Source organism: Prionailurus bengalensis, chromosome D1 (assembly GCF_016509475.1).
Source record: "Prionailurus bengalensis isolate Pbe53 chromosome D1, Fcat_Pben_1.1_paternal_pri, whole genome shotgun sequence".
NCBI classification, from domain to species: Eukaryota; Metazoa; Chordata; class Mammalia; order Carnivora; family Felidae; genus Prionailurus; species Prionailurus bengalensis.
Window position 1 is genome coordinate 25,409,010 of NC_057346.1, and position 27,213 is coordinate 25,436,222.

General features: G+C 47.5%; 1 protein-coding gene across 6 annotated transcripts in view; it reads right to left on the reverse strand.

The window, feature by feature from the left end:
* Window positions 1-27,213, reverse strand: part of ETS1 (ETS proto-oncogene 1, transcription factor) — a 131,936-nt gene that overhangs the window by 43,256 nt on the left and 61,467 nt on the right. The window contains exon 1 of one of the 6 annotated variants that reach the window (XM_043579796.1): window positions 24,019-24,509. The exons of 3 other annotated variants lie outside the window; for them this stretch is intronic. In XM_043579796.1, coding sequence (XP_043435731.1) covers window positions 24,019-24,100 — 82 coding nt within the window. In that variant the 5' untranslated portion in view covers window positions 24,101-24,509. Of the gene's footprint in view, window positions 1-24,018; window positions 24,510-27,213 lie in introns of those variants that run through there. 2 more of the 6 variants (XM_043579800.1, XM_043579795.1) reach the window with 2 other exon arrangements.

The window sequence follows — 27,213 nt, forward strand, 5'->3', positions numbered from 1 at the left end:
TGCCCCCCCCACCCCACCCCCAGTGCACCGCCTCTTAATTTCCAGCACGGTTATCGGAACAGAATTTCCCCCGTTGCAGAACGTTTGCTCCCATACTCCATTATGACCCTGCAAACAACGAAGTGTGCACTCTCATCTCCACCACCCCGAGTGACAGCTGAGACAGTCAAGCCGGTCTTGTGGTCTAACCAGCACTCGCACCCAGATCCTCGGACACTAAAGCCAGCTATTTTTTCTACCCAGACCTATTAGCAGAGGTTAAAGCCGGGCAGGGAGAAATGCTGAGCACAAGGACATGTCTTTCTATTTCCCCCATCATTTTTATTAGAGAGAAAATCCTTCCTGGAGAAGGAAAGCACCTCAATCCCTGAGACCCTCTGCAGAGAGCAGTCACGTCACCAGAGCTGTTAGGGGCTCTACCGCACGACCTACCCAGAATCCCCTGGCTCGGGGCCCACTTGATGCCTGGGTATGGGGGCAAGACAGGCATGGCGGGGGCTCATGAGGATCACCAGGCAGGCCAGGCTGATCAAGGTGGAGGATGAGGAGTTTTCTCCACGGGCAAAGGAAAAATCTGGGCAAACAAATGGAGTAGAGCCCGTTTATTTAGGCTGGAAGAGGTAAAGTTTTTCTGCACTTTTGAACTGTTTTCTCAAGGCCTGCCTCTCCCTCCCACGCAGGAAACAAACACAGAGACAGGCCTCTTGCAGCGAGGGCTCCAGTGGCTGAAGGCTAGCCCGGCAAAGGCTAGAAGGAAGAGGGGCAAGGGGTGGGGGGCAGGGTGCACAGGGTGAGCAGACAGAGAGGAGCTGGGAGAGGAGGAGGAGGGGGAGAGCTGGCAGGGAAGACAGAAGGCAGGAGGGCAGAGACGGAAAAGAGAGGCAACGAGAGGAGAACGCAGAGGAAGCAAATACTGGGAAATCTTAAACCCGCCATAAAGGCCAGAGAGCAGAGGAGAAGTGGGCTGGGAAGATCCAGCAACTTCCAATTAATGATGTTCAGAAAGCAGCATTTTTCCATCAATTTTGAAAGGAAATTCTCCCTCGACTTTCTTATTTATTTATACATTATATAAATACATTTTTTAAACCAAAAAAGGACCGTTTTTTTCCAATGGGAAAAAGCCTTGTCTGAGATGAAAGCCGGTCTTCAAAAACCCCTCAGAGGAAGCTGAAACCCCACATGTCTTGGTGCTACAGAAAGAAAAACAAAGTGGACATTCTTCCTGTGTTCTAAGGCTTTTTTATGCAGATGTGTTTTTCTTTTAATAAATAAATCTGGACACAGAAGGAAAACGCGTACGCACACACATTCACACAGTGCAACTGTCTGCCTTCAACCCAGGGAAACCGCAGTGAAAAATAAGAATACGTAAGCCCGTTTGCCGAGTGCAGGGACAAAGCTTCTCAACATGCCAACCACAGCCAGTAAAGCTATATGCTCTACCTACGTAGCCTGCCCAGGCTCCCCAGGTGGACAAGGGACTGTGTGGTAGGGAGCAATGACAATCAGAGGTAGGGCTGGACCGGAGACCCAATCACCAGGCTTCCCAGAAGGGCCCACGGCGGTCTTTTAGGACAACACCTGACTTCCTAAGACATGCAGTCGCTTGGTCCTTTGTGAGGACCACTCAGGTTCCCTCCCAGACCACAATAATGATTTCTTAGTGATCACACACACTGAGCTCACATCTGCCTTCTAATGAGTTCTAGCCTTTGCCCCTCGTGCTGGAGGCTGAAGCCACGCATACAGGTTTAAACTTTCTTCATCTATCGGCTTACCAACGGCTTTAACATCCCACCGTCACCGCCTCTATCCAGGCTTTCAAATTCCTTGGTGGTTCCTTCAACCATTCAGGACGGTATGGTTCGTGCCCATCTGCCCCCTGCCACCCAGAAGCGTTCCTGTGAGCCCGTGTTCCTACAGAGCATCCTGAGCCAGGCCAACTTCATACTTCTCAAGAGAAAAGGACACAATCACCCTACACGGTCCACCTCTGTGGGCCCAGCCGGCCACAGGGTTTTCCAACAGCCACACGACAGAGGCCACTCAGAGTGCACTCCCAGGCCTACTCTTCCACAGGGACTGAAGTTCAGCCAGTTCTGCACCCGTTGACTGAATCTTATTAACCTCAGTGTCAGGCTTCACATTTATCCTTATGGAACTTGACCTCGTTTGTTTGGATCCATGTTTCCACGTGTGGAGATCATTTTTGTATCACGAATCTGTCCTCATTCTATGAGCTCTGTGCCATGTGCGCTTCAGTAAGTATGCTTTCTGTGTCCTTCTCCAATCTGACCCCCCGATAAAAATGTTGAAAAGGCAATGACCAAGTCCTGAGCCCCATAACACCAGAGACCATGCATCATTCTGACACGGGCGCATTCAACAAGACCCTTTGGGTACAGCTGCTCAACCAGTTACAAATGCTCCTGATTTTACCACCGCTGGATCCCCATATCCTCACTTTCAGCACAGATATATCATGGAAACACTTGAACAAAACCTTCACTGGAGTCAGAACCTGAGGCTACAATTTTCAGATGCTCTGCCCAGGAAGCCAGTTCTCCCAGTTTGTCACTAAGGCCCAGGCAAGTGCAAAGGCAGCTGAGGGAATGAGAGCTGGGATTCAGATCTCTACACAAGGAGAGAAAGAGAGAGAGACCCAGAGACGGAGGGGGGTGGGAGGGAGGCAGGGAGAGAGGAGAGGAGGGAGGGAGGGAACAAGAGAGAAAGAGAAAGAGAGACAGAGAGAGATGGAGAGAGGGAGGGAGGGAGCTGCAGCCACTTTGCATCCAGAAACAATGGGCATTTAGGGAACAATGGCTACAGACAAAGTCTTGGTCTATTTATATCTGCCACTGTGAGTCCCAGACAGGAGGAACTGGAAGTCTGCCCTGTATGCACAGCTCCAACTGGACCCGAGCTGGGAGGAAGATGAGGTCACCAAGAATGCTGCCTGCTTATAACAGGCTCCTTTTTGCTTGCATAGTTTCTTCTTAGCCTAAAGGATCTCTTTTGCCAAGTGAAGTCTGCTTGCCTACTTGCTAAAATACAGCCGTCACTGAGAAGGGGTAGGTCATATGTGTAACTGCTGCTCAGCCAGGCCAAAGCAATGAAGGCCTTTCTCTATAGAGATCAAAGGAAGGTGGGGATGTCAAGGGAAGCCTAGCCAGTAGTTGGAGGTCAACTCTATGGTTCCTGAAACAGAGGAGTCCTATCAGATCTGTTCAGTACACATGTCTCGAGGCACTATGAGTTTTCCTGCAGGAAAGTTCCCTCCTCACTCCTTTGGAGCTAGCAGAAAGAGGCTAGGAGCTGAAACTCACAAATACGTACGATCTCTGCCTCCCCTTTAATTTCAGCCCCTTCGAACAGTCTCTCTCTTTTCTGGAAAGGTCATCTTCTGCTCTAACATTACTTTGGAGTGATCATCAATCTTTTTTTTTTAATTTTTTAATGTTTGTTTATTATTTCTGAGGAGAGAGAGAGCATGAGCAGGGGAGGGCAGAGCAAGAGGGAGACATGGAATCTGAAGCAGACTCCAGGCTCTGAGCTGTCAGCACAGAGCCCAACGAGGGGCTTGAATTCACAAACCGCAAGATCATGACCTGAGCTGAAGTCCGACGCCTAACCGGCTGAGCCACCCCGGCGCCCCTGGAGTGATCATCAATCTCAATCCTTCCCGTGTTACTTACATTCCATTTTTTATATGGTTCCGCTTCTCTTTGAATTTTTTTCTTTTCTTTTAATTCCCGTATAGTTAACAGACTGTGTTGTATTAGTTTTAGGTATACAATAGTTACTGTGTTACTTATATTCTGAATCCTCCAATCCTTCCTGAAAAGAACCGGCAGTAGCCACATTCAGCCTGTCACTGACACCGAAATGAACACGGACACAGCCGAGCCAGGGAAGGAGGGGTAGGGACGCGGCAGTGAGCCCTGCAGGCAGTCACCCTGCTGCACCCCTCCACAGACAGCCCTCAGCATCCACGAGCCACAGGTGGCCAGCGACTGCACCTTCCCGATCCGGTCCAACCTTACAGCCTCAAGAATCCTAAGTGCAAAGCTGATCTCTCCCAAAGGCAAGAAACTCATGGCTGATACAGAGATTAAGCAGCAATTAATCCGAGGAGTAATTTCCGCTTCCCATTCATGCCTACAAGCTCCTGTCACCAACTCCCCTCCTTGCTCCTAGAAAACCAACTCGAAATAGGCAGAAAGGAGCCTAAACATTAAGATCCTTTTCCTCCTTTATATTGAAATAGCTTAGGACGTGTCATTGAAACTACCCCAGGTAATGTCACCACATTCACAGGGAACTAGAAACAATGTTTTGGAATTTAAAAGCTTAAGCACAGGGCAGACAGGTGCCGGACGTGGCTGCAGCCGGTGCAAACGACAAATGGTTAAGAGTGACGCGTTGTATTCCTTCACCACCCCACACCCTCTTCGGAGACTTCAGAAGTCCCTGAGTCAAGATGCCCAGGGTTTAGACCACTTGAGGGTGGTCTAAGAAACCTGAATTACAGGCTAAGATGATATGTACCACAACATGCAAACACTCCTGCACATCTTTCTTTCTAGGCAGATGGCGGAGACAGAAATGCAGAAGAAACATCGGACCACCTGAAATACGCCAATCTCTGAGGATGGAAGTAGGTGCGTGAGCCACCTGAGCGGACCCACTGCTTCGTTCAAACACTGCTTCCTGGACTCCACCACCCATGCTCCCAACAGGCTAAACCTTGCCTTCTACTCCAAGGGCTCTGCTGAACCATCCCAGGGAAATTCAAGAGAGCCACATGGGTGGGGCGCCTGGGTGGCTCAGTCGGTTGGGCGTCCAACTTCGGCTCAGGTCATGATCTCGAAGCTTGTGAGTTCGAGCCCCGCATCGGGCTCTGGGCTGACGGCTCGGAGCCTGGAGCCCACTTCGGATTCTGTGTCTCCCTCTCTCTCTGCCCCTAACCCACTCGCATTCTGTCTGTCTCTCTCAAAAACAAATAAACATTAAAAAAAAAATTTAGAGAGCCACATGGGAGCCACATGGCAGCAGCAGGAAGAAGTCAGAGACACAAATTCTCATCCTGAAGCGGGGCTGACATCAGAGAAGATGCAAAAGTTAACACCCAAGGTATGTTTGGCAAGTGGCTGGGACAGCCCTGCCCAAGACCTATCGGTCTTCAAAAATGCCTGCACACCCGATAAAATGTACCAAAACCCGACGGCGTTGCCCTAACACAGCACATCTGGAGCTTATACCATCAGGCTTTATGTATTCAACAACTCATGAAATAAAAGGCCGCGCTCAGTTTAGTAAACGTGATTGTACGTCCCTAATGAGGAATCAGAAATCCTATTGCTTTGAGGGATTTAGGTAGTAATTTCAGAGTACCAGCTCAGGTTCCCTGAGCTGCTAAAGGAGTACTTAGGATGAAGAAAGATTGCCTCAAAGGGATTATGGGTATTCCCCCTAAATCATTAGGTTCACTGCTTAAACCTATCATCTGAGGCCACTCCAAGGTTTGTTTAGATCCACCTAATCTATAATTTTGGCCCCTGTATCTTCAACTTTGGCCTTTTTTATGGCCTTGAGCAGTAACTATCATCCCATCCACCCCACTTGTGTGTTCACACTTTTCCTTGTCTCTCCTCCTCTATACCGACCTCACTATAGCGATATGACACATAAAGCCTTATCTGGGGCCAAAAAGCAGGAAAGAGGAATTTATAGAATTTGCTATAAAACTTTAACAACTCCTTAGAGGGATGTTCTCCTTCCCGGCAACTCGACGTAATTACAAGATGAATGAAAAGCAGGCTGTTCATAGAGGGGAGGAGGGGCCGAGCTCTGTCACTGGTCTGGGGTCCTACGTGATTCTCAGTACCCAGAATCAGAAGGGCCTGTAGGTGTCAGCTAGTTCAAACCCTTTCTTTTACAGACAGGGAAGGTGAAACTCAGGGAGGTGACATCAATGTGCCCTTGGTCACAGGGTTACTAATTCTAGACCTCTTGATTCCCTGTTCAGTATTTTTTTTTTTCTCTCTACACCATTGCTGTTTAACTAAGGCAGTGGACCTGGGAGGAGTTGGTCTCCCTCACAACTTTGCTACTATCAAGATCAGGTTCATCATTCTGGACAACCACAGCTCCCCCTCCCCCAAGTTCCTAAAAATCACAGAGGATCAATCTAAACGAAGATCCAATACACATGATGGGATGGTACAGACCCATGATGCTCCCTGTTCCCAGCGCAGACTGTAAGCTTTCAATATCGATGGTCAGGCTCTAATACAGAAGCGTTTCCTTTGACGAGAGAGTCCGGCTGAATACCAGGAACTCGAAAGCAAGCAACCTTCAATGCCTAACTTCAATTGCGTGATACCGCTGTATGTAACAGCTTTAAAATTTAAGGGTGCTATTCCTATGAATCCAGAGTGAAGGCAGCAGTTAATTTTAGTGACCTGTTAACCTCAACCTGAAAGGAGCATGGATCACCATCATGCCATTCAAAGATTCTATAACATTCCAGTCCTGCTGGTCCTCCGATCGGGTAGAGGGGATACAACAAACGCCACTGAAAAAGCCAGAACATAAAATCAAGGCCATTGGCCTGTACGCTGAACCTGATGCTTCTAATTAATGAATCAGTCAGACCACATGTCTGACTCCAGAGGCCATCTCCCAAAGTAACACAGGCAGCTCCAGTCCTAAATGAAATCCATTTAAATTTAGGGAGCTAAGGACTTAGGGATAGATACACCCAGCTGTGATCTCTCAGGCTCCACGCACTGGTTGGTTTGTGTGTTTCTCTCTTATCGGAACAGGCCTCTCTCTCCTAATGGCCCCAAACCTTCCAACAAGCCCACTGCTGCCCCAGAGTCCCACCCACACCGGCCCAGAGCAGAAGGCACCGGATGGCTCTCCAGGTGGCAAACCCCAGAGGCTGAGGTCTCCAGGCAGACCTGCTCTCCAGATCAATGGGTATGATAGGCCAATAGGTGGAGAGCAGTGACCAAGTGATCGATGCAGAAGGGAGAGGGAGCAGAAGCCACTCTCCATCTGCCTGCATCAGGTGGGAAAGAGAGACAAAGATCCACAGCCCTCAGCCCTCATCCGCTGCTAATAAATGGCTCTGCCTCATCAGGAAGCCATTAGGAAATTGCAGCCACCGCAGCCCCCAGCTCTCGGACTGAATGGTCGGCATGCAGCTGGCGAAAGCACTCATTACTCTGCCCAGACATCCACTGGCTTTCTGCACACGGTGGAACCTAACCAAGGGAGCCACCAGAATAAGGCTGGGGCTTGACTGGTGAGGCGGCAGGGGATGGGAGGGTCTTTAGCGACTGTGGACATGCAGAGAGCACCCCCCCCCTCCAGGAAAGTGCTTGGATCACCAGGGAGAGTAGCAGGGGCTCTTCTCAGGACACACGGATCCACTTCTTCGTTCCTCTGTGGGGCAGCCTCGCTGGCATTCCTTTATGCAAAAAGAGCCACTGACTGCTCATGGGTCTGGGGTTTCCGTTCAGGGCTGATGAAAATGTACTAGAATTACACATCAGTGATGGTTGTACAACTCTGTGAATGTACTAAAAACCACTGAACGGCACACTTTAAAATGGTGAGTTTTATATTATAGAAATTAAATCTCCGTCTTAATACATCACCATTTTTTTAAGAGCTAGGGAGCCACCTGCTATGAGCCGCGCAATGCCTTGGTGATGGGAAGACACAGAGCCTTCACTCGGAGTTTCCCTTCTAGCGGGGGAAACAAACCTCACATAGGCACCCAAGCAATAGCCACAGAGTCACATCTCATGATGGGCGATACAACAATGACTAAGACAAAAGGTTTTGCAATGGAGACGAAGTGATGTGGCTGGGCTCCAGAAGCCTTGGGGAAGAGGGCAGGAAACAACTTGCTGATGTCCTGCGTGTAGGGGGTGAGAGACAGCAGCAGGGGGTGGTCAAGGTATGAAGGCCAACTCCAATGGCAGATGGATGGCATTATAGAGAAAAGGGAAGATGGAGAGGCTGGGACTCTGCCATAGGAAAGCCTTCTGAGATGACAGATAGGCTCTGCTCACTGGAGACCACGGGAGAGGCCGGGCAAGGTCCATTTCCAGAGGCAGACATGTGATGTCTACAACTTCCAGAGCCACTAATACATAAACACTGAGGGGAGGGCCACAGCCTCCAGAACACCTCACATTCCCCAAACTCCAAGATGTCCCCAGGAGATGCTGCCCAAACACTCAGATTCCTATCCTACAAGGCTTTCAAGAGAAAGAAATTTCCATCAGAACCTGGTGCTTTCTGGAGGTTTCTCTCCCAACCCCTGGAGGGAGACAAAGGAAGGGCAGACAGAACAGGGCTTCAGGCAAACAAACACCCGGCCAGGGCTCACTGGACATGAACCAAAGAAGGTGCAGTCCCAGCACTGTGACCAAAAGAGATCTTTTGGAAAATTCTTTTCCAAGAGGGATCATGAGTTCTGTCCCCTGGAATGCCCCGGAGCAGTTCTGATTGGTTCCGTGGCCCTGACTCAGAATGAGCACGGGCTCCACCCTCAGATGAGTAAATAAACTGACCCAAGAAATGGAGGGAGGGGGAGGAGGAAAGAGAAGAGTCGGGGCTGAGAGCAGGACAGGAACCAGGAGAAGGCAAGTGCCGAGTCTGGTGCAGGGGACAGACGGATGAAATTCTGACTCCATTCCAGAGACGGGTGGTGTGGCAGAATTCAAGGAAGAATATTCTCTGAGCCTTACACCCCACTCAGTTGGGATACAGCCCTGCCTTGGCAGCCTGCTCACGGCTGCTTTATAATATACTGAATTAGTCACTGGATTAGCAAGCACATTTACACACACTGGCACACAGCTGTTTAAAGACACAGGATCCCCTTCTCTAGGTGCCAGATTCTGGCTGTAAATCAACCACTGCAATGAGCAAGTGGCACATCCCAGAGCTTCACGGTTCCCACAGACGTCTTTAGCTGCGAAGCACTTTAGGGAAAGTGGGCTAGAAGCTGGGAAGGTCTCACAGGCTTTTGCTGGGGGACAGAAGGGACGGGGTGCAGAGAGGAAAGAAAGATCAGTGGGCTTTTTCAAGTCCTGAGGCTTATGATCTTCAGCAGGTTTGCCAAATGCATCTGCGGGCCTGGACCCTCACAGGCAAGAGTGACGTTTCCCCCTGGTTTGCCGTATACACAGGTGGAAGTGTTTCTGTCCCAGACCTCGGATGCCTGAGGTCGCTCCCAAGGAAAGAAAGGGTCCCAGGGCAAAGAAGAGAGTGCTTCGGCAGTCAAAATAATTTTATGCCCTGATTATGACAATTCCAAGAAACGTCCCTATTGGCGAGGCGAGGGCAATGCCTGAAAATAAAGCTTCTGAGTTGGAAACGTGACCGAAGTCCTACCTCAAGTTTGGTTAAGTATGCGTGAGTGCAGGGAAATACTGTGACTGGAGGCAGGGACTGCTCTGGCCCAATGGTTATGGGGGTGTCAAGTGGAAAATTTTCTGTAACCAGGTTAACAGAAACCACAGTTTTAACAACCGCTGAAATAATAAGAGCGCTGTCAGCAGGGAAGATGTGTGCAGAGCACGGTGGCCTAGGAGATAATGGTAAAATACCATTTACTGAGACCCTGTGGCAGTGGAAAAGTATTTTACAGGAATCACCTCAAATCCTTACAACAGTTCTCAAAGCTCTTTATTAGGATCTCCACTGTAAGGATCATTTTTGAAAAGCAAGGCTTTTCGACACTTTGCCTAAGGACAAATAAGTCGGCAGAAAGCCTGAATTCAAACCCAAGGCCGGCTCACCTCAACCCTGTCCCTGTGATGCCTGCAGTGAGGGACATCATTAAAACCCGCATCATGAATGACAGACTGTGATTTGGGGACAAAGATTCCTCTCTATGGAGGAACCTAAATGTAAACCCCTTCCCTTTGACTCAGATGGGATGTGGGAAAAAGGGGATGTGTCAATGTGTGTGTGTGTGTGTGTGTGTGTGTGTGTGTGTGTGTGTGTGTATAAAATATATATAGGTATATAGGTATATAGGTATGAAGATCAGGGGAAGAAACTCATGGCATAAACAAATCCACCTGACAAACAGAAGAACCAAATAAAATTACTAAAAAAGGGTGCAGTGCATTGAGGGTCCAGAAGTACACGCAGGAATTTCGAAAAGATTTGCAAATAGATTAATGACTGGTTTGTGTAGGAGGAGCTTATCTCGCACCAGCTTTTACTGTATTACTTTTTTAATGTTTTATTTATTTTTAAGAGAGAGAGAGAGAGACAGAGTATGAGCGGGGCAGGGGCAGAGAGAGAGGGAGACCCAGAATCCGAAGCAGGCTCCAGGCTCTGAGCTGTCAGCACAGAGCCTGACACGGGGCTTGAACTCACGAACAGTGAGATCATGATCTGAACCGAAGTCAGACACTTTACTGACTGAGCGACCCAGGCACCCCCAGCTTTCAGAATCCAAATATTAAGTCCTTAGAATTAGTTTGCCCATAAAAACACTGAAAATATTCTCTTCTTAGAAAGCAAGGCAGCCAAGGGCCACCGGAGACTGGACTCATCTTTGCTCCTCGCTCACTGTCTGCAGCACGTCTGTGAGCATCACAGCGTGACCAAACCCTATGAACACAGAGGCAAGTTGCCAGGGCCCAATCTCATTGAAAAAAACCAACATCTCTGTTTTGCTCATCCAGCACCCCAACTCTCTGGAGACACTGAAGCCAGCCTGGAATTCCATATCCCCCCCATTAGCCCATCCATCACAGAAGAGTATAGGTGAGGGCATAGAAAAGCCACGAAGCTCCCCAAAAGAAGCCTTCGGAAATCCAGAAATAAAGAAACAGATACTTGATTTTTCAAAAAACAAAAAAAAAATCTCCAACTGAATCAGAGGTTAACGCCAGGTCTTCCATGTAGACATTGATTCATTCCATGTGTGTTTATTTATCTACAAACATTCCTGTTGCATCAAGTGGCCTCAAGGCCGAGACTTGTACCTCTGAACATCCCCTCCCTGGAGAATTCTAAAGGAAGGGTGGAGCTCCTCCTTCATTCCTCGATTTCCCAATCTGAAAAATGGGGGCCAAGGCTCCAATTCTGTATGGGAGTTTGGTCAGTTCAGTTAGCTACTTTTCATTTGTGTATTTTGAATTTGAAAATGCACAATGAAAACTCTGGGAACTATTTTTTTTTTCTCTCTCCCTGTATTGCACATACCAGCGGTAGATATTTATAGATCTACTGAATGTTTTCTTCCTTACCCTGGTAATAATGAGGAGCCTAAAGAGCATAAAGCACAAAACGATGTGCCAAGAATCACAGCTTTCAATAAGAATGTTAGCAAATTTGCTCTCCCAACAGATTCTAAGTTGGTAGGACTTTGTAATCAGAGAGATCTAAGCTCAAATTTGTGACTCGAAAGCTCTAAGGCCTCCAAAAAACGAACTGAACCTTTCCGAGAGTCAGTTTCTTATCTTCAAAATGGGAATTAAAACACCAACCTCACCAAGTTGTTTAAGGAAGGGGATTATTTGTGCAAAGCACCCCGCCGTGTGCCTGGCGCATAGTGGGTGCCCTATAAATATTAGTTTTACTTTTCTCTCATTTCTCCAAACTGAAGCCCAGATACACACAAAGGCCAAAAACGAGCACCAGGCAGTTCTGAAGAACGTTCGGTTACCATTCGGAGGCAAGGAAGGTGTGACACTGAACTCTTGTTCTTATGCAAAATCAAGGAGCATTTCCTGTACTCACACACATGACTCATCCCAGTTCCTATGTATTCAGTACTGCAACTCTGTCTGTAGCATCTCTCCCACTAATTTAATAACATTCCCTGCAACACCAATGACTCCAGAAGACTTTCCAAACCTGAGCTCATTAACTCTCCTACTCTCTCCCAATGAGAGGCAGCTCACTAGGAGTGAGCACCCTTCTTCCAGAAGAATCCAGAGATGATGCTGAGATGTGGCGACAATCTGGCAGCCCAGAGCAAAAACAGACACAGGTATCCTCATTCCGATACCCCAGGCAATACAACGTAAAGGATGACCACCTAAAAGCGGACCCGTCCAGTTTTCAGCCTAGAAAATGTGCACACCAGGAAAAGGTTAAGACCAAGGACTCCTTAGGATTGACCCAAACTACCCACCGGTGGAGAGCAGGGAGCCAAAGGCCCAATCCCCTGTTTGAGAAGGAGACCCGCTGCAGCCACAGGAAGATATGCCTTAGAGACTACATTTTCCTGGCAAGCACTAAGTTCAGTGCCGAGGTTCAAAAGGACCAAACATAATGTGATTATCTCCATTTTTGGTGCAATCAGGGTACCACCCTCTCCTCCCCATTAGTAACTCCTCTTGCCCTATGATCCAGAGCCCCCCAAGGGCCCTGCTGGCTACTCAGGATTACATTCCCCCCCAAGAAAACAACAACATGCCAAGGGGGACACTTCTCAGTGTAATCACCTGTCACTCCACGTTGGAATGCTCTAGCTTCCTGAACAACCAACACAAGGAGGGAGGGGCCTTCTTTTTACTGCTAAGGAACAACACATTGTATTAGAGGGGTAATCAAATATAATTTTGCTAAACTCCAAGTGTTTATACCTGGTGCCATAGCAAATGCCCCTGCCCCAAATGGAAACTAGCAGAGAGGTGGCAGGGGAGGGGGGGGTTAAAATCCACTCATCTAAGACGTCATCACTTCTCACATGGCTCTTTGGCACAATTCTTTCCCATAAAATGCAGGAGGAGATTCAAAGGTTTTTGTTTTTCGGCTTTAGGGGTTTTTTTTCCCCCTCCGGCTACCTGAGGTTTCTGCCAGTCATTAAGATGGACCTCATTTGCTAAAACGGGTAAACAGAGGCACAGAAGATTATATATTTCAACACAGGGAAACAGGCGGGACAGGAATTCTTTTCAAAATCCTTTATATTGAACAAAATAATGTATTTCCCGAAGTCTAAGATCAAGCCACCCCAGAGGGAAACTGCCGATTTGTCTAGAAGCCTGTGGAGTAATAACTCACATTTTTTTTTTTTACTTGAGAAGAAACTAACTTGCCATCCTACTTAAAAGTTGGCCAGTGGGTTGGCATCTTGGAAAGCTATGCAGATTTTTCAGATCCTATGTCAGAGTCGTCGGTGAAACCCACTCAGAGCTCAATAATGAGCCAACTGTGTGGGACCCACTAACTACATATAAAATATGTGGAGGAAATCTATATCTAGCAATAGAGAAGAGGGTGTCCTGTTGGCATTTCTGATCTCGAGCTAGTGTTCATTACCATTACTGTCATTAGCCATGTATTTTTACCAAGTACCATAGAAATAGTGAAAATATATGTGGCTGAATGGAAAAGTCAGGAGGTTTGGAGGAAGACAGCTTCATGTCCTAACTCTACCATATACCCTGGGGAAAGAAAACTCAGGATCCGCCCTGCAGGTTCCCCATTTGTAAAATGTTCCTAACCCAAAGAATTACCTCGAGTGAGCGTCAAATGTGGTGAAGTCACGTGTCTCCCGGTAAACTCTCTGCCGAATGATAAGCAAGGATCAAGTGAACCGGTCAATCCTAAGCCCAGACAGACTGTAGTGTTTCCCCCCAATTCAACAAACATCCAAAGATCTGTGCAAATTCTGGAGGCAGCACACACAGAACTTCAGAGTTCATGGGTCTGAATCCGAACCCCTACACTCACCGGCCGTGTGAGCTCAGACAAGTTGTGTGACCTCTCAGTTTCTTCATCTGTGAAATGGAAAGAATACTCGGCCAGTAGAGATTAGGGTAAAATAATGAGGTCCCTGGCACATCAGTATCTTGACACATTCATAAGTTAGCACCTAGTAACTAACAGAAGAAAAAAGGAAAAGGATCAAGAGGAATGGAGAGACTCTGTCCCTATGCACGTAGCAGTAAAGTCTACCTTATATTACCAGTGGCAGTTTTTCTTGTTTTTCCCCAAACTGGCATGCCACTGTTGGTCTGCCTGCTGCTGACAGAAAAGATGAGAGGCTTTTCTCAAAATGTAGAAATAACATGGGGCACCTGGGTGGCTCAGTCGGTTAAGCGCCCGACTTTGGCTCAGGTCATGATCTCGCGGTCCCTGAGTTCGAGCCCCGCGTCGGGCTCTGGGCTGACAGCTCGGAGCCTGGAGCCTGCTTCAGATTCTGTGGCTCCCTCTCTCTCCCTGCCCCTCCCCTGCTCATGCTCTCTCCCTCTCTCTCTCAGAAATAAACACTAAAAATATATATAAGACAAAAAAAGGAAAGCAGGGAGGTGTTGACTTTAAAAAAAAAAAGAAAGAAAAAGAAAAACGATTTTCAGATAACAGCTGTGTGCAGGTGACACTCTTCCACGGTGGCAGAGAGCGGCCTTTGCAAAGCCAGGCGGCCTGTGCTCGCCACACCCCGACACACACTCGCAGCTTCCTGGACGGCTGTGGAGACTGAAGCAGGTGGTGTCCTGTCTGGCTCGGACTCCACCGGACTGCCTGCGCCCCACGGAAGGGTCAGCCGGTTGCTGCGCAGACACCATTCCCCGCAAGGCCAGAAGCAAGCGGGCCCGGGGCCCTTCCCTCTGTACAAACAGGAGGCAGGGGCCTTGACTCGCTGACTATGTCAGGAAGAGGCACTGAGGTGGCTTTCAGCAGAACACATTCCTGCTGCAGGAGGGGACTGTTTACCTACCGAGCGAGCAGCGCACGGAGAAGTGGCAGCTTAGATGAAATAAGCTCAGGGCTCAGACCACATGCTCAGCCCTGGGGAGGCAGCTGGGGCCGGCTGCTTCACCTACCGGACCCCTAACCTCCATCTCCTCCCTCCCGATGAGACCCCACCCTGGAACTGCCTTCCGCTGCGAACATAGCGAAGGCTCCTGGAACGAGGAAGCCGTCTCAGGGAGGGGGACCAAGAGGAAGGTATGACTCCTGGCCCAGTGTCACCCCTGAGGCAACGTGCCCGGATTCTCCGACTGCAAACGAGGCCAGGAATGGTCCCGGACACCTCTCTGCAGGCAAGTTATTCACCTTCGCAGATGTATCCCAAATTCTCCCACTATTGGAACTGTGAGGAACAGAATTTGAGGATTAGGAGGAAAGCATCCTCGTTTGGCCTACCCCTTGAATGACATTCTACGCTCCCTCCGCGCCTGAATTATCTTACATGTTATCTAGAGTCATAAAACGTCAGTGTTAATGGGGCGCCTGGGTGGCTCAGTCAGTTGAGCGTCCGACTTCGGCTCAGGTCACGATCTCGCGGTTCGTGGGTTCGAGCCCGGCATCGGGCTCTGTGCTGATGGCTCGGAGCCTGGAGCCTGCTTCAGATTCTGTGTCTCCCTCTCTCTCTGCTCCTGCCCTGCTCATACTCTGTGTGTGTCTCTCTCTCTCAAAAGTAAATAAACATTAAAAGAAAAAGGGGCTGGGGCGCCTGGGTGGCTCAGTCAGTAGAGCGTCCAACTTCGGCTCAGGTCATGATCTCACGGTTCATGAGTTCAAGCCCCACGTCGGGCTCTGTGCTGACAGTTCGGAGCCTGGAGCATGCTTCGGATTCTGTCTCCCTCTCTCTATGCTCCTCCCCTGCTCACACCCTGTCTCTCTCCCAAGAATAAATAAAGAAAAAAAAATTTTTTAATAAAATAAAATAAAATATAAATAAAATAAAATATAAATAAAATGTCAGTGTTAAGAGAAACCTCATAGGTCATCTTCTCCAGCTGATGTATTTGACCGAGGAAGAACTTGAGGTCCAGAAAAATGAAATGACTCGCCCAAGGTCACACAAACAGGTGCAAAGCCATGGCGAGCACCCAGGGCTGTGGACTCTCCAACCAATGATGGGCCCCCCAGAGGATACCCTATTCACTCGACACACAATATGTATTCCTACTGTGCTGATGAGTCTCCTGTTCCATCCATGGAACCAGTATTTCAAGGATATAAGACAACCTGTGCCTCATGTACAGAATTCACTTCAATTTTAGGCAAGGAATAGCCAATAGACAGGAAAAACATATAAATACTGAAAGTATAAAGGTCATCGCATGGAAACTCTTCCACCAAAAATTTCCTGTGATGGAGTTTCTGAAGGCTATTTTAAAATCTGACTCCAAAACACTCTTACTTTAAACCTGAACGCTGAAGTAATGAATTTCCCCAGCACTAAACTGTCATCACACAAAAAAGTCATTAGAGAGGAGCCGTTACAGTACCTGGCACCCAGTTTAGAGTTCCTAAATGCTTCAAAAACCATGATCTGCAAACACTCCCTGGGTTTAGGAATGCCCTTGCCTGACCTAGATTCTTTATTTTTCATTCGTACCTTGAAAATACGTACCTGATTGATTCTGTCATCTTCTCTGAGGTTTAACGCCTATTCTGATAAACTGATACAGAGGTTTTAACAACTAACAGTATGAGTAGGAGGTAAAGTAATGCTACCAAAAAAAAAAAAAAAAATTCACCCCTCTCAGAAGCCTATTCAATGTAACACTTCTCTGTCCTTAAAATCTCCCTACCTTCAAAGGCAAAATTCATCCTGAGATTCAAAATGTTCTTACATGGGTCCTGGCCTCACACTTCCTTCTCTCTTCCCTTTCTACAATCAAGGTATTTTTCTTCATATTTATGTAAGCCTTTCTTTTAACTCTAAACTTTTGGCATTCATCCCACACTGTTCTATCTAAAATAATCCTTTCCCTGTTCTTACGCCCCCTTCCAATGCTTCTGAAATAGCCACGTTCTCTCTAAAGCTGACCCGTGAAATTATTCTAGCTGAGAAGTGTTGGAAGAAAGAACCCAACGGGCCCAGGAAACAGAAATAATCATTGATCCACACAGAGTTCCATAAATTCACACAATGGTTCTCCTGCATGTTTAGCCATGGAAGCATCTGGAACACAGGGGAAGATTCCATCTGATTATCCCTGACCAGACGTGCATCTATGAGGGATTTAGGGGGTTCTGAAAAGATTCCATGGCCTAAGAGTGGGAACAACAGAGCTGAGGTCACCCACTTGACCACCTGAGATGGGTCCCTATGAGGAGTTTTCCAAAAGTCTATGAAATAATCACGTGAATTCTTGCATTCCTTTCTTTAAGTATTTCTTCTTGTTCCTTTATGAGTTCTTTCTTACTTTCTTACTCTCTTCCTGCCCTCATTCGTTTTTCTGTCTCTTCCTTTTTAGCCAAAAGGGATGTTGCAACTGAATCCACCACTCCCTTCCTCCTCTCCTAAAGCACCGAGGGCTTGCTTTTTGCTTTTGTTTTTACCCACTTTAATGGTACCAAAAAAACTCTTTTTCTTTTCCTTGCCCTTTTTGATCCCACCAGTAAAACTTCTCATCGTGGACGCGCATTAAGACAAAGCAAAGCAAAAATGTTAATTGTCTTTGCTTGTGTAATGATGACATTTCCCCCCTACTCGAAAGTTCATTTTCTCTCTCTCTCTCTCACACACACACACACCACACATACACAGATACACCACACACATACACACACAACCACACACACACTACATGCAGAAAGTTTACAGTTCCTCTGCAGAACCTTGCAAAGCAAAAATCAACAGCTTAGCATAGCTACCCAAAGCTACCAAGAGGTTTCAAATGCCTGAGGTGGACTTGTTTGAGGTTGATTTGTAGTTGTTTCTCAGGCTCTGAGAAATATTATATTATGCGTCAAAAACACATTTAAAAATATAACTCATGGTTGGGGGAAACCACACTGAACTTGAATTGCTTCAAACTCTTAATCTGGTCCTCGTAGCTTAGTTTGGAAGGTCTAGCCCCCAAGATTAGCGACTGAGAGTAGGTATCATAAAGAATATTATCACCTCAATTCAGTGTCTAAGTAGTGTGACCCTCGTTTGCTGGGAGAGTCCCAGTTCATGTCCATTATTCTAGTATCATTATTCACAGTGCCCATCACACTCTCAAAAGCGTCCCAGTTTAGACGGTAAATTAAATGAACTCATTACCTGTACAACATCAAGATATGAAACCCATTACAAAACTGGCCAATACTACTTTGGGCCTTCAAGCACCATCTGCATCAATATTTTACAAATCTCAGGGACAAAACTAAATGCTACAGAAAAGGACAATTGAAAAGAGGTGATAGGACGGTAAGAAGGGCCCGGTGACAGGCTTGGACACAAGCAGCAGAAACTGGAAAGCACCTGGGAAATATGACGAAATTGGCCAAAGAATCAATAAATATTTATGGCTTGACCAGCAGTATTTTGCGTGTGTCTGTAAGCATGGCTCCCTGCCAATGAAATTGGATATACTGCAACCTCCAACACAGACCAATTTCTTTTCGTATCTGCACAGAGACTCCAAACTACACAATGAAAAAAGTAACGCAGATAGGCACAGGGCTTCGAAAAGTAGCCAAGTAGAAATAGCCTGTTAATGCAATTTGAAAAACATCTACCGACCTTTTGAAAAAAGATGTCTTTAACCCAACTGAAAAAAAGCAAAGCCATAGGCACATGACCAACAGAAATGATACATTTGGGAATTGTCTTGATGTTCCCAGTGCTGGGTTAAGAGCTTAGCAGCTGTAAGCAAAGAGTGGGCCTAAAAGGCTGTGAACGTGAGAGCAAATCTTATAAGAGATTCTGTCTGAGCGGAGAAGTGGGACCAACATTTCATTCTGGAGTAGCCAGATAAAAAGATGGAGACTGTGTTGTCAATATACAAATCCATCTCTACGATGACTGTGTGGGCCCGAGGATGTTACTTACTTGGGAGAAAATGCTCCCCATAAGGCAGTGATAGAGGGAACAATACCTACCCCATGGACAAGTGGTCAGGACATCTGTTTGTTCCCTATTAACCCTGGGTCGTAGAGGGTTGGTGAATCTTCAGGTAGAATCCCAAAGCTTGCCTTTCCTCCCTGTGCCAAAGTAACTACAAACAGTCCCCTGACCCATGGAACGGACTTGAAAATGCTACATTTTAGTTGGAAAAAATAAAACATCTGGTGCATAGACAGAAAATGTAGGCGTCTATGGCTTCTTCCGGAAGCAGGAAAATTAAACTACAACCGAACTAAGAAAACACACTAGTTGCTGATCTATGTCTCTCATCAACCAGATTGTGAGTGAGATTCTCTGCAGAGCTGTGTCTGTGATACAAGAGGCTAAACAGACAGCATCAGGAGGCTCCAGGAAGGATGTGAACTTGGAAGTGACCATCATCAGCTGGCCACCTGTGACAGAGCAGAATACATCTGGGAAGACATCAGACAAACAAGAACCCGGGTTCTCCGCGTGGTGGTCCAAGGCAAGCATTGCTCGAACCTTCAAGCACCTTCCTACGGCAACACATCCGGACTGGCAGGCCTGGAGACTGTCTGCAGAATAGGCCCTTTCCCTAAGGTCAGAGGAGTCATGCAAGGAGGGAGCCCTGTATCTCCTCAGCCCCCAGAGCACCCACCATCTCTGCTTTCTCCCGCGCCCCTTTTAATTTCCAGAGTGTCTGTGAATAACATGGGGCTTCTATTTTAGGTATAACATGCCTGCAAACAGCTCATCAGTTTGTAAGTTTCTAACAAGTGTGGCCTTGGGCAAAATTATGTATCTCTTTGAGTTTCCCATTCCTCATCTGAAAAATAGATAAAAAAAATAGCTCTCCCCACCTGAGTCCAGGTGAAGGGTCACAGTGTTATTTTATGGGAAAGTCCAGGCTCCATGCATGTTTCAGAGAAATCCCTGTAACTTGGGACGGCAAGAGACTACCTCCAATGCAAGCTCATGGAATGCCATGATAGCCACCGGTTATTCATCCCGCAAACCAGAGAGACGTCTGTAATTATGCTGTTGCTATAGCCATTGTAGAGTTATCTGTGCTCTTTGAAATAGAGAGCCCTGCTTTCCTGAAAAATCCTGACCTATGCTAACCAGCTCTCTCTGCCTTGTAGAGATTTTGCTGGAGCCCAGAGTAAGCCGGGCTCTGGGAGGCTGCCCATGGGCTGGTTTGTCTCCTGGGGGCGGGAACCCTCCTACAGGGTGGTCTGGTCTCTTTAAGAAAGAAAAAAGTTACATAGACAAAAAAAAAAAAAACACAGCAATACAAACCAACCAAAAATGCCAGGAATGCAAGCTTTGCCAACCAAATAAATAAATAAAATGTGAGATACTTTATAATAACTAGACATGATGCATTTCTCAACTCTGCATAATTGAAACACTACTTTTCCGTCAGCCCTTCAAATGTCCCCCTGACTCCTAGTCTTGGTGGCTCTCTTGCTTGCTTAGAGATAGCACTGATAACCCCCATCACCCAAAGTAACTGACCAAGCCCCATGCCTTAGCAGAGAGTTGGGACCTCGAGGTACTTGGACACTCTGAAAGTTACCTGGTTCACTGTGTTTGCTCCGTGGGCCACAGAATGGAACCTCACTGGTATGAGATCTCAGCTAAGGAGATGAAAAAGTTCTCTTCAACTTTACATTCTCTCCCAAAAAAGGAGATGAGGGGAAGTACATTATACAGCAACAGCCCCTATTAAACATTTCAAGGGGCCCCTGAAAATTCTACACTGGTTTTCTGTTGACTTGTTTTCTAGTTAACTGTTTAGAATCTACTTGGGGTCAGTACTGCTTTAAGATTTTGTACACCTCAATAGACACAATTCTCCTGGCAGCCCTGTGAGACAGAACAACTATCACACTCATTTTGCGGATGCAGGAGCTAGAGCACAGAGACATGAAGCAATCTGTCCAAAGTCACACAGCTAGTAAGTGGCAGAGCTGGGATTCAATCCCAGACAGGCTGGCTCCAGACTCCGGGCTCTGAACCACTGGGCTTGTTAGTCACTAATGGAGTGTGGTCCTCGGGGGTCTGGGAGCACAGTGAGCTTAATAGCCTGGGCAACGCTGCCCGTTTTTCTTGTCTACGCGGATGAAGGCATAAAGACTGACCAAAGGGACGACCGAAGGAACACATCTTCTTCCTGTCTCTGAGGACTCTGTGGGTGTCTGATGGAGGACGGGGGTGATCCTTTCATTCTTATAAAACAGCAAACATGGAGAATCAGCACTCCTGCTCCTCCCTGAGCATTTCGCTCACCTCACCAGCAAGGTGGAGTGGAGAAGGAGGGGAAAATTAAGCGGCTTGGGAATGTATTTGCTTTGGCACCCAGCCTCCACCCTTCTCAGTGAGCTCCACACCAAGAGGGAACTCATGGACTCTCCATGGCTTTGTTTCTTTTAGCCCATGTAAGACCCGAGAGCCTTGCCATCATATATTGCAATTAGAATGGCATACCCACTTTACACTTACAAGGAATATGCAATTCCAATGTTATTTCAAAGCGTAGGTTAATTTGGTACTTAAAGCTGTTGGAAATCTGGGAGGTCTCAATCTAGAAGAAAAGTGTAAAAAGGTTCAGGATCAGGTCCTAGCCACAAAAGGCAGGCAAAAAACCCAGGACTCCCATTTCAGCACCTACTTCCCTGCTGCCTCTCTTGGGCTCCTGGATTTGGGGAGGGAAAATCTTGGTTTAATTATTTAAGGCAGATAAGATCCCACACTAGTTGTCTCCACACATAAGAAACTAAACAACCCAAAGAATCATTGTGAAAAATATTTAAGTCACAGCTGTGGACACAAAGCTACGCTGTGAGAAGTTAAACTTTAAACACATGTCCTATATGGTCTGATGGGCAAAGCAAATCCCCACTTAGCCAGTGTCTTCTCCACCCCCCAACAAAGGCAGCAGCCATGGCGAATGTTTCTTCTATCCTTGCACCTGCAAGTTTAAGCCTCAACTGACGTTTCTTTGCTGAGCTTTTCAAATGTAATTTGCAGTATCACTCAAGGAAGGCAACGTACACTGAGAAGTTAGAAAAGGGATTAATTTTACCTTAGCCACGGGCTTACTAGATTTTCTTAAGTGACTTACCTTCTCTGTGCCTCTATTTTCCTCTCTAAGATATGGGTACAATATTCACATATACGCTACCAAAAATCCAGAAAAAAAACAAAACCGAAAACTTCTATATATATTTTCAAGTTTCTCCGTCTTCCCCAAGATAGTGCCAGAAACCAAACCTCCTTACGATAAATGGCACAAGGTTGCCCCATTTCTCTGATCCACTGACATTTTGTTGTATTGAAGGATGCTTACAAAACCCGACCAGTGGCTTGTCAACCTTTTCTGGAAAAGAGAGGCATTGTAAAGATTCCTATTATAATAGATGCTGACTGTAGCATTAGGGCTTCCTGTCCCCAGTTTACAGATGGGAAAGTTAAGCAAAGTTACTTGCCCGGGGGCTTATTTTTTTTTTTATCAATAACCAAAATAACAGCACCATATGCTCAAAATCTCTAGTGTTAATATTAACTTACCCCCCAGATCACCTCAGCTGTTCACTGTGACCCAAAACACGTGGTGCCAGGGGCTCTTCACTCCTAGCCCCTGAAATCCACTGTAGGTATGAAAACTGACCAGCTTACATGCTATTTCCCAGACAGCCGAATCTGTCTCTTCCCCATAGGCATGCATACAAACAAGCCATTCTTAAGGAAAGAACCTACGAGATGAGCTTATGTCTTGGCTGCAAACTATCATTTCTTTCATGCATGGTTTGGTGCAATTGTGACTAACAGAATTTATTCTGGCTTCCTTGAACCCCAAACACAACCATCACAGCAGCATCGCTTCTGAGCTGTAGCTCTAAGTGCCCGAAATGTCTCCACGGTTCTAGCTGAACTCAGCGTTGCTCTGACCATCAACATCCCTGTGACAACAAACAGTCTTAGCCTTCTTTGTGCACCTCCCAGTGGAACCCCCAGTATCGGGGCTGAATGTGACGGGGTCTAACAGGACAGGACATGGTCATCCATGTCTTTATGAACATTTCGGAATGATCTCCAAATGACAAAACATCAGCCGGGCTTGGGTTTGAAGTTTAAGCAGATTAAGAAAGGGTTAAACTAAGCAACTCATTACAGCAGAGGCAAAGAAGGCTGAACCACAGGCGGGAGCAGCTAAACTTATTGATAATCAGATACCACAGAGAAGCAGGTTACTTCTGCGAATTATTTTCCAGATGGCATCACCTTCGCCCTGTATCTTATTATATACCTTTACCTCTAAAATCACTAATTTCTAAAAGATAGCTGGCTGTTGCCCATCCTAAAAGAAAAAACATCTATTCTTCTCAAAGCGCATCTATCCCAGGGATTCTGGATTCCAAGACAAAATCACATTCCTTTCCTATCCTCTTCTTCAAATCTTTCAAACCAAGGAATTGGACAACCAACCACCAACCAAAGACACAAAGTCGCGTTTGGTGTCAGGACGTTGTTCCCTCTTGTAACAGATCTTTGGTGGCAGAGGGCAAATTTATGGCAGACTAGGAAGATGGGTAAAGTAAGTAACCTGCAGGAATAGAAGCGGGATGTTTCCAGAAGTTAAAACGATCATTTCAGTTCTCCTCCCATATCCTTGCCCTCAACCCAGAAAAGAGGAGCTAGATAGCAAAGGGACATGTGACAGAGGGGCGCAGGACGGCAAGATGTTTGAAACGTGCTTGCAGGCCAGTCAGTTAGACACTATGTCGGTTCTCACTGCCCAGGGCCCTCCATCCAGCTCCAGCTCTGGTAATGCGGGGGCCAGTGGATGATGTCTTCTGCGGCAGTGTCCACCCCCCCCACACACAAAGCTACGGGAAAAGGCCAGAGCGTTCTCACTCATTTGGAAAGATAAGAAAGCAGGAATGGGGGTGCTGGACATTCTATAAGCTTTTTCCCATTACTCACAAAAACACAGCTGTGAAAATAAATACCACCCCCCAAACAAGGGTCCCAGGCCACCAACAGTCTTCTCTACCTTGCTTCCAGCTGCTCCCAGCATTGCCTTGCTCAGGCAGAAACGAACTGCCTGGAAGGGAACAGCGAAGCGGGGGGAGAGAAGCGGAGGGGACCCCAGCCTCCGGCCCAAAGCTGGCGTGGGGGCCTCGACAGTCACCACTCACCCGGGGAGGGGAAAAGCTCCAGATCGACTTTTTCCGTCTTGATGATGGTGAGAGTCGGTTTGAGATCGACGGCCGCCTTCATGGTGCCAGGAGTGAGGGGCAGACAGGATTATGGCAAGTTTGCTGTTATTCTTGTTGTTTGTCTTTTTAATGGGGATTAGTAACAGGGGAAAAGGGGACGGGAGGGGGGGGGGATCCGACTTTCTTCCCTAAGATTTCAGATTGCCGCTGACTTTTCCCCGCGCCCAGAAGGTGCGCGCCCGGCACTCTCCCGGGAAGTTGGCACTTTGCGGAGAAGTGCGCGCGCCCCGGGTCCCAGCCTCGCCTGCGCCTCGCCCCGCTCCTCCTCGTCCTCGCCCCGCTCCTCCTCTCCGCCGGCAGGCAGCTTCAGCTCGCTCTCGCTCTCCGGAGCCGCGGTCTCCCTCCCTCTCTCCCTCCTCTTTAGGGCGTTTCTCGCGGCGCCGAGGCTCGGCGGCCGGGTCTGCGCGCCCGCCCCCCCCCCAACCCCCAGGCTCTCCGCGGGGGGCAGGGGGGAGGAGCGAGGGGCGGGGACGACGGGGCGGGGGCGGCCCGGGGGCGGGGCCAGAGGCCAGCGGCCAATTGTCGGCGGCGGCCCAAAACGAAAGGAAGGCGGGGCGGGGCTCCGCGGCCGCCGGCGCCCTAGCCCCCTGCCTGCTGCCTGCCGGGGCCCAGCCGCCCTGCTGCCTAGAGCTGATCGCGGAGCCGGCGGGGCGCTGAGTCCTCTGCCGCGCTGGGAAGGGCCCAGGGCCGGCGAGCAGGCTGGGTGCAGAGGCTGCCACGGCCGTTGGGGAAAGTCCGTCTGATTCGCCACGCATTCTTGAGGACTTGGTCACCCGCTCCTGCCCCCCCCCCCCAGTAGCAGCATAGTTTTCCGAGTGCGTGTACATCATTCATTCACAAAGACTGACACACAGGACGTGAGGCATGCGGAGGAAGGGGCGTGCGTGCGAGCGGGCGCAGGGGGTTCTCAAGCCAATGTCCTCGAAGGGCTTTATGAGTCCTGGACTGCAGCCGGTTTGTGAGTCAGGAATCGGTTCAGTGTTTCTGGAGGAGCCTTCGACTTTTCAGAGCTCACCCGTATCATGGTTACGAAATGACTTAAGACGAGGCAGCGTTGGAGAGCCGAAATCTTGTTTCGCTGTCCTTGAGAAGGATCAAGCTCAAGGCGGCCTCCTGGAGACCCCTAGACAAAGGCCCAAATACTTCTGTGTTACTGGGAGAGCAGAGAACAGGGCCCCCAAACTGGAATCCAATCATGGGCTTCCATAAGCTTCCAGTTTACCTATAGCAGTGGTTGCGTGGAAGGGGAAGCTATTATTCTTCTAATTATGTAGTCACGGGCCCTTCCTTTCACAGACTCTCTTCCACTGGAGAAAAACTGGAAACCCCACAACTACCACCAGCACGGAGAGAAATGCAGAGGCCCTGTGGTTTTGAATTTCTGGAGTACATCATAAACAGCTGTGACACAACAATGCACAACCCCTGTTCCACTTGGGAATTTCAGACACTTCGGACACCACAACGCGATCCCAAATAATTAATGGTTTTGCACTAACACATTGGTTATCATAAGTGGAGGTAGTTGGTTCTAAGTAACAAAGCAACCAGTGAATATAGAGGTACGTACATAGACACGCTTAGGTATAGCTAGAGCCAGACATTGAGATCTACCTTTAGGTAACTAGAAGATTAAGCATATATCTTTCTGAACCTCAGAAAAAGGTTATTTTTAATACTGTTTCCTGATTTCTAAGCATATGTTGAACTACCACCACCTGCCTGTTAACTGTATGTAACTGCTGACAAACACTCTCCCCCCCCACCCCATCAATTTGAACACACCTGCTTACCTTTACCTAACCCCAGTTTTGTCTCCTTGAAGCATTAGTAACTTGCAGGTTTCCCACAGCAAATGAGAGAAGGAGCCAGGAACAGAAAATAAATCTCTAGTTCTTGGTTCAAACTTCAGATGATGCCCCTCCTTCAGTAACAAGAGGAAAATATTTGTATGTGATAATCCTAATTTTTGAAGGATTGTTGTAATCCAGCTGTTAGATTTCCAAAAGGTGTGAGAAAACAATGCTGGCTTCCAGATGACAAGAACAGACACTTCTGATCCCGGGAAAAGCTGGGGGAAACCGCTGATGAATGAATTGTACATTTACACGTCCAAATGAGCCGCAAAGGAGAGGATCTTGAACCAATCCTGCCTTGCCCGTTCTGAACACATCAGCAAAACAACTGAGCAAATCAAGAGTTGCTTTGGGGAATCTTGTTTTATTGATGTTGTGTTAAGAAAATGCTGGTATTTTTAAAATCCAAGTGTGAATACTTCTCTATTTGCAAAGGAAGCTTCCTCGGAGCCAGTCTTTTCTGTCTTCCCCAGAATTCTCCTCAGCTTTCTTCCTGCTGCCAACACCCCTCACCATTAGACACTAAAAGAAGCCACCATGATCAAACCATAAATACTTTCCACTCTGGCAATGGGGGAATTTATTATTTTGGTTCCTTAAAAATGACATCTCTCCTTGTCATCCTTTTCTCTAACCCAGTCCTGCAGCACAGAAACTCAAAATAGCTGAAGGTCCAAATCAAGGAAGGGGTTTAGGTTAAGACAAGAAGGAGGGTGAGATAGCCAAAGACCACCACGGACCTCCAGGAAGTCGACTTCTCCCTGACACTGATTGTGAATAGTGAAGTTATCAGAAATTATGCATCTAACTTCAGACCTAACTGAAACTTCACTTGGGACAAGGGGCGCTAGTATAGACAAGTTAAAACATTTTTTACATATTTGGGATATTAATAATCCAATCAGGCTTGCAAGTATCCAATCAAGTTTGATAAATGAAATTTTTATTCTCTTTATGACACAAGTAGATTTTTGTAAATGTTCTATGGACTTCCGATGGCAGTTCTATCTTACTGTAGCCTAAAAACCAACAAACACCTGGCCCAGTGCTGGACACATGGGAGACAATCAATATGTACGCAGTAATGAACTGTCAACCTCCTGGTCACTGTGGGCACCTACTTTGTCACCATCTCTTTCTAATTTAAAGGTTAAATGAGTTGGCTGTGCTATGGCTTGTGAAGATAAACTACAAAATGTCAGTGACTGTGCCCCTAGGTCTGCTCCTTGTCCCCCAGGGCAGAGCAGGACCCCTGTTC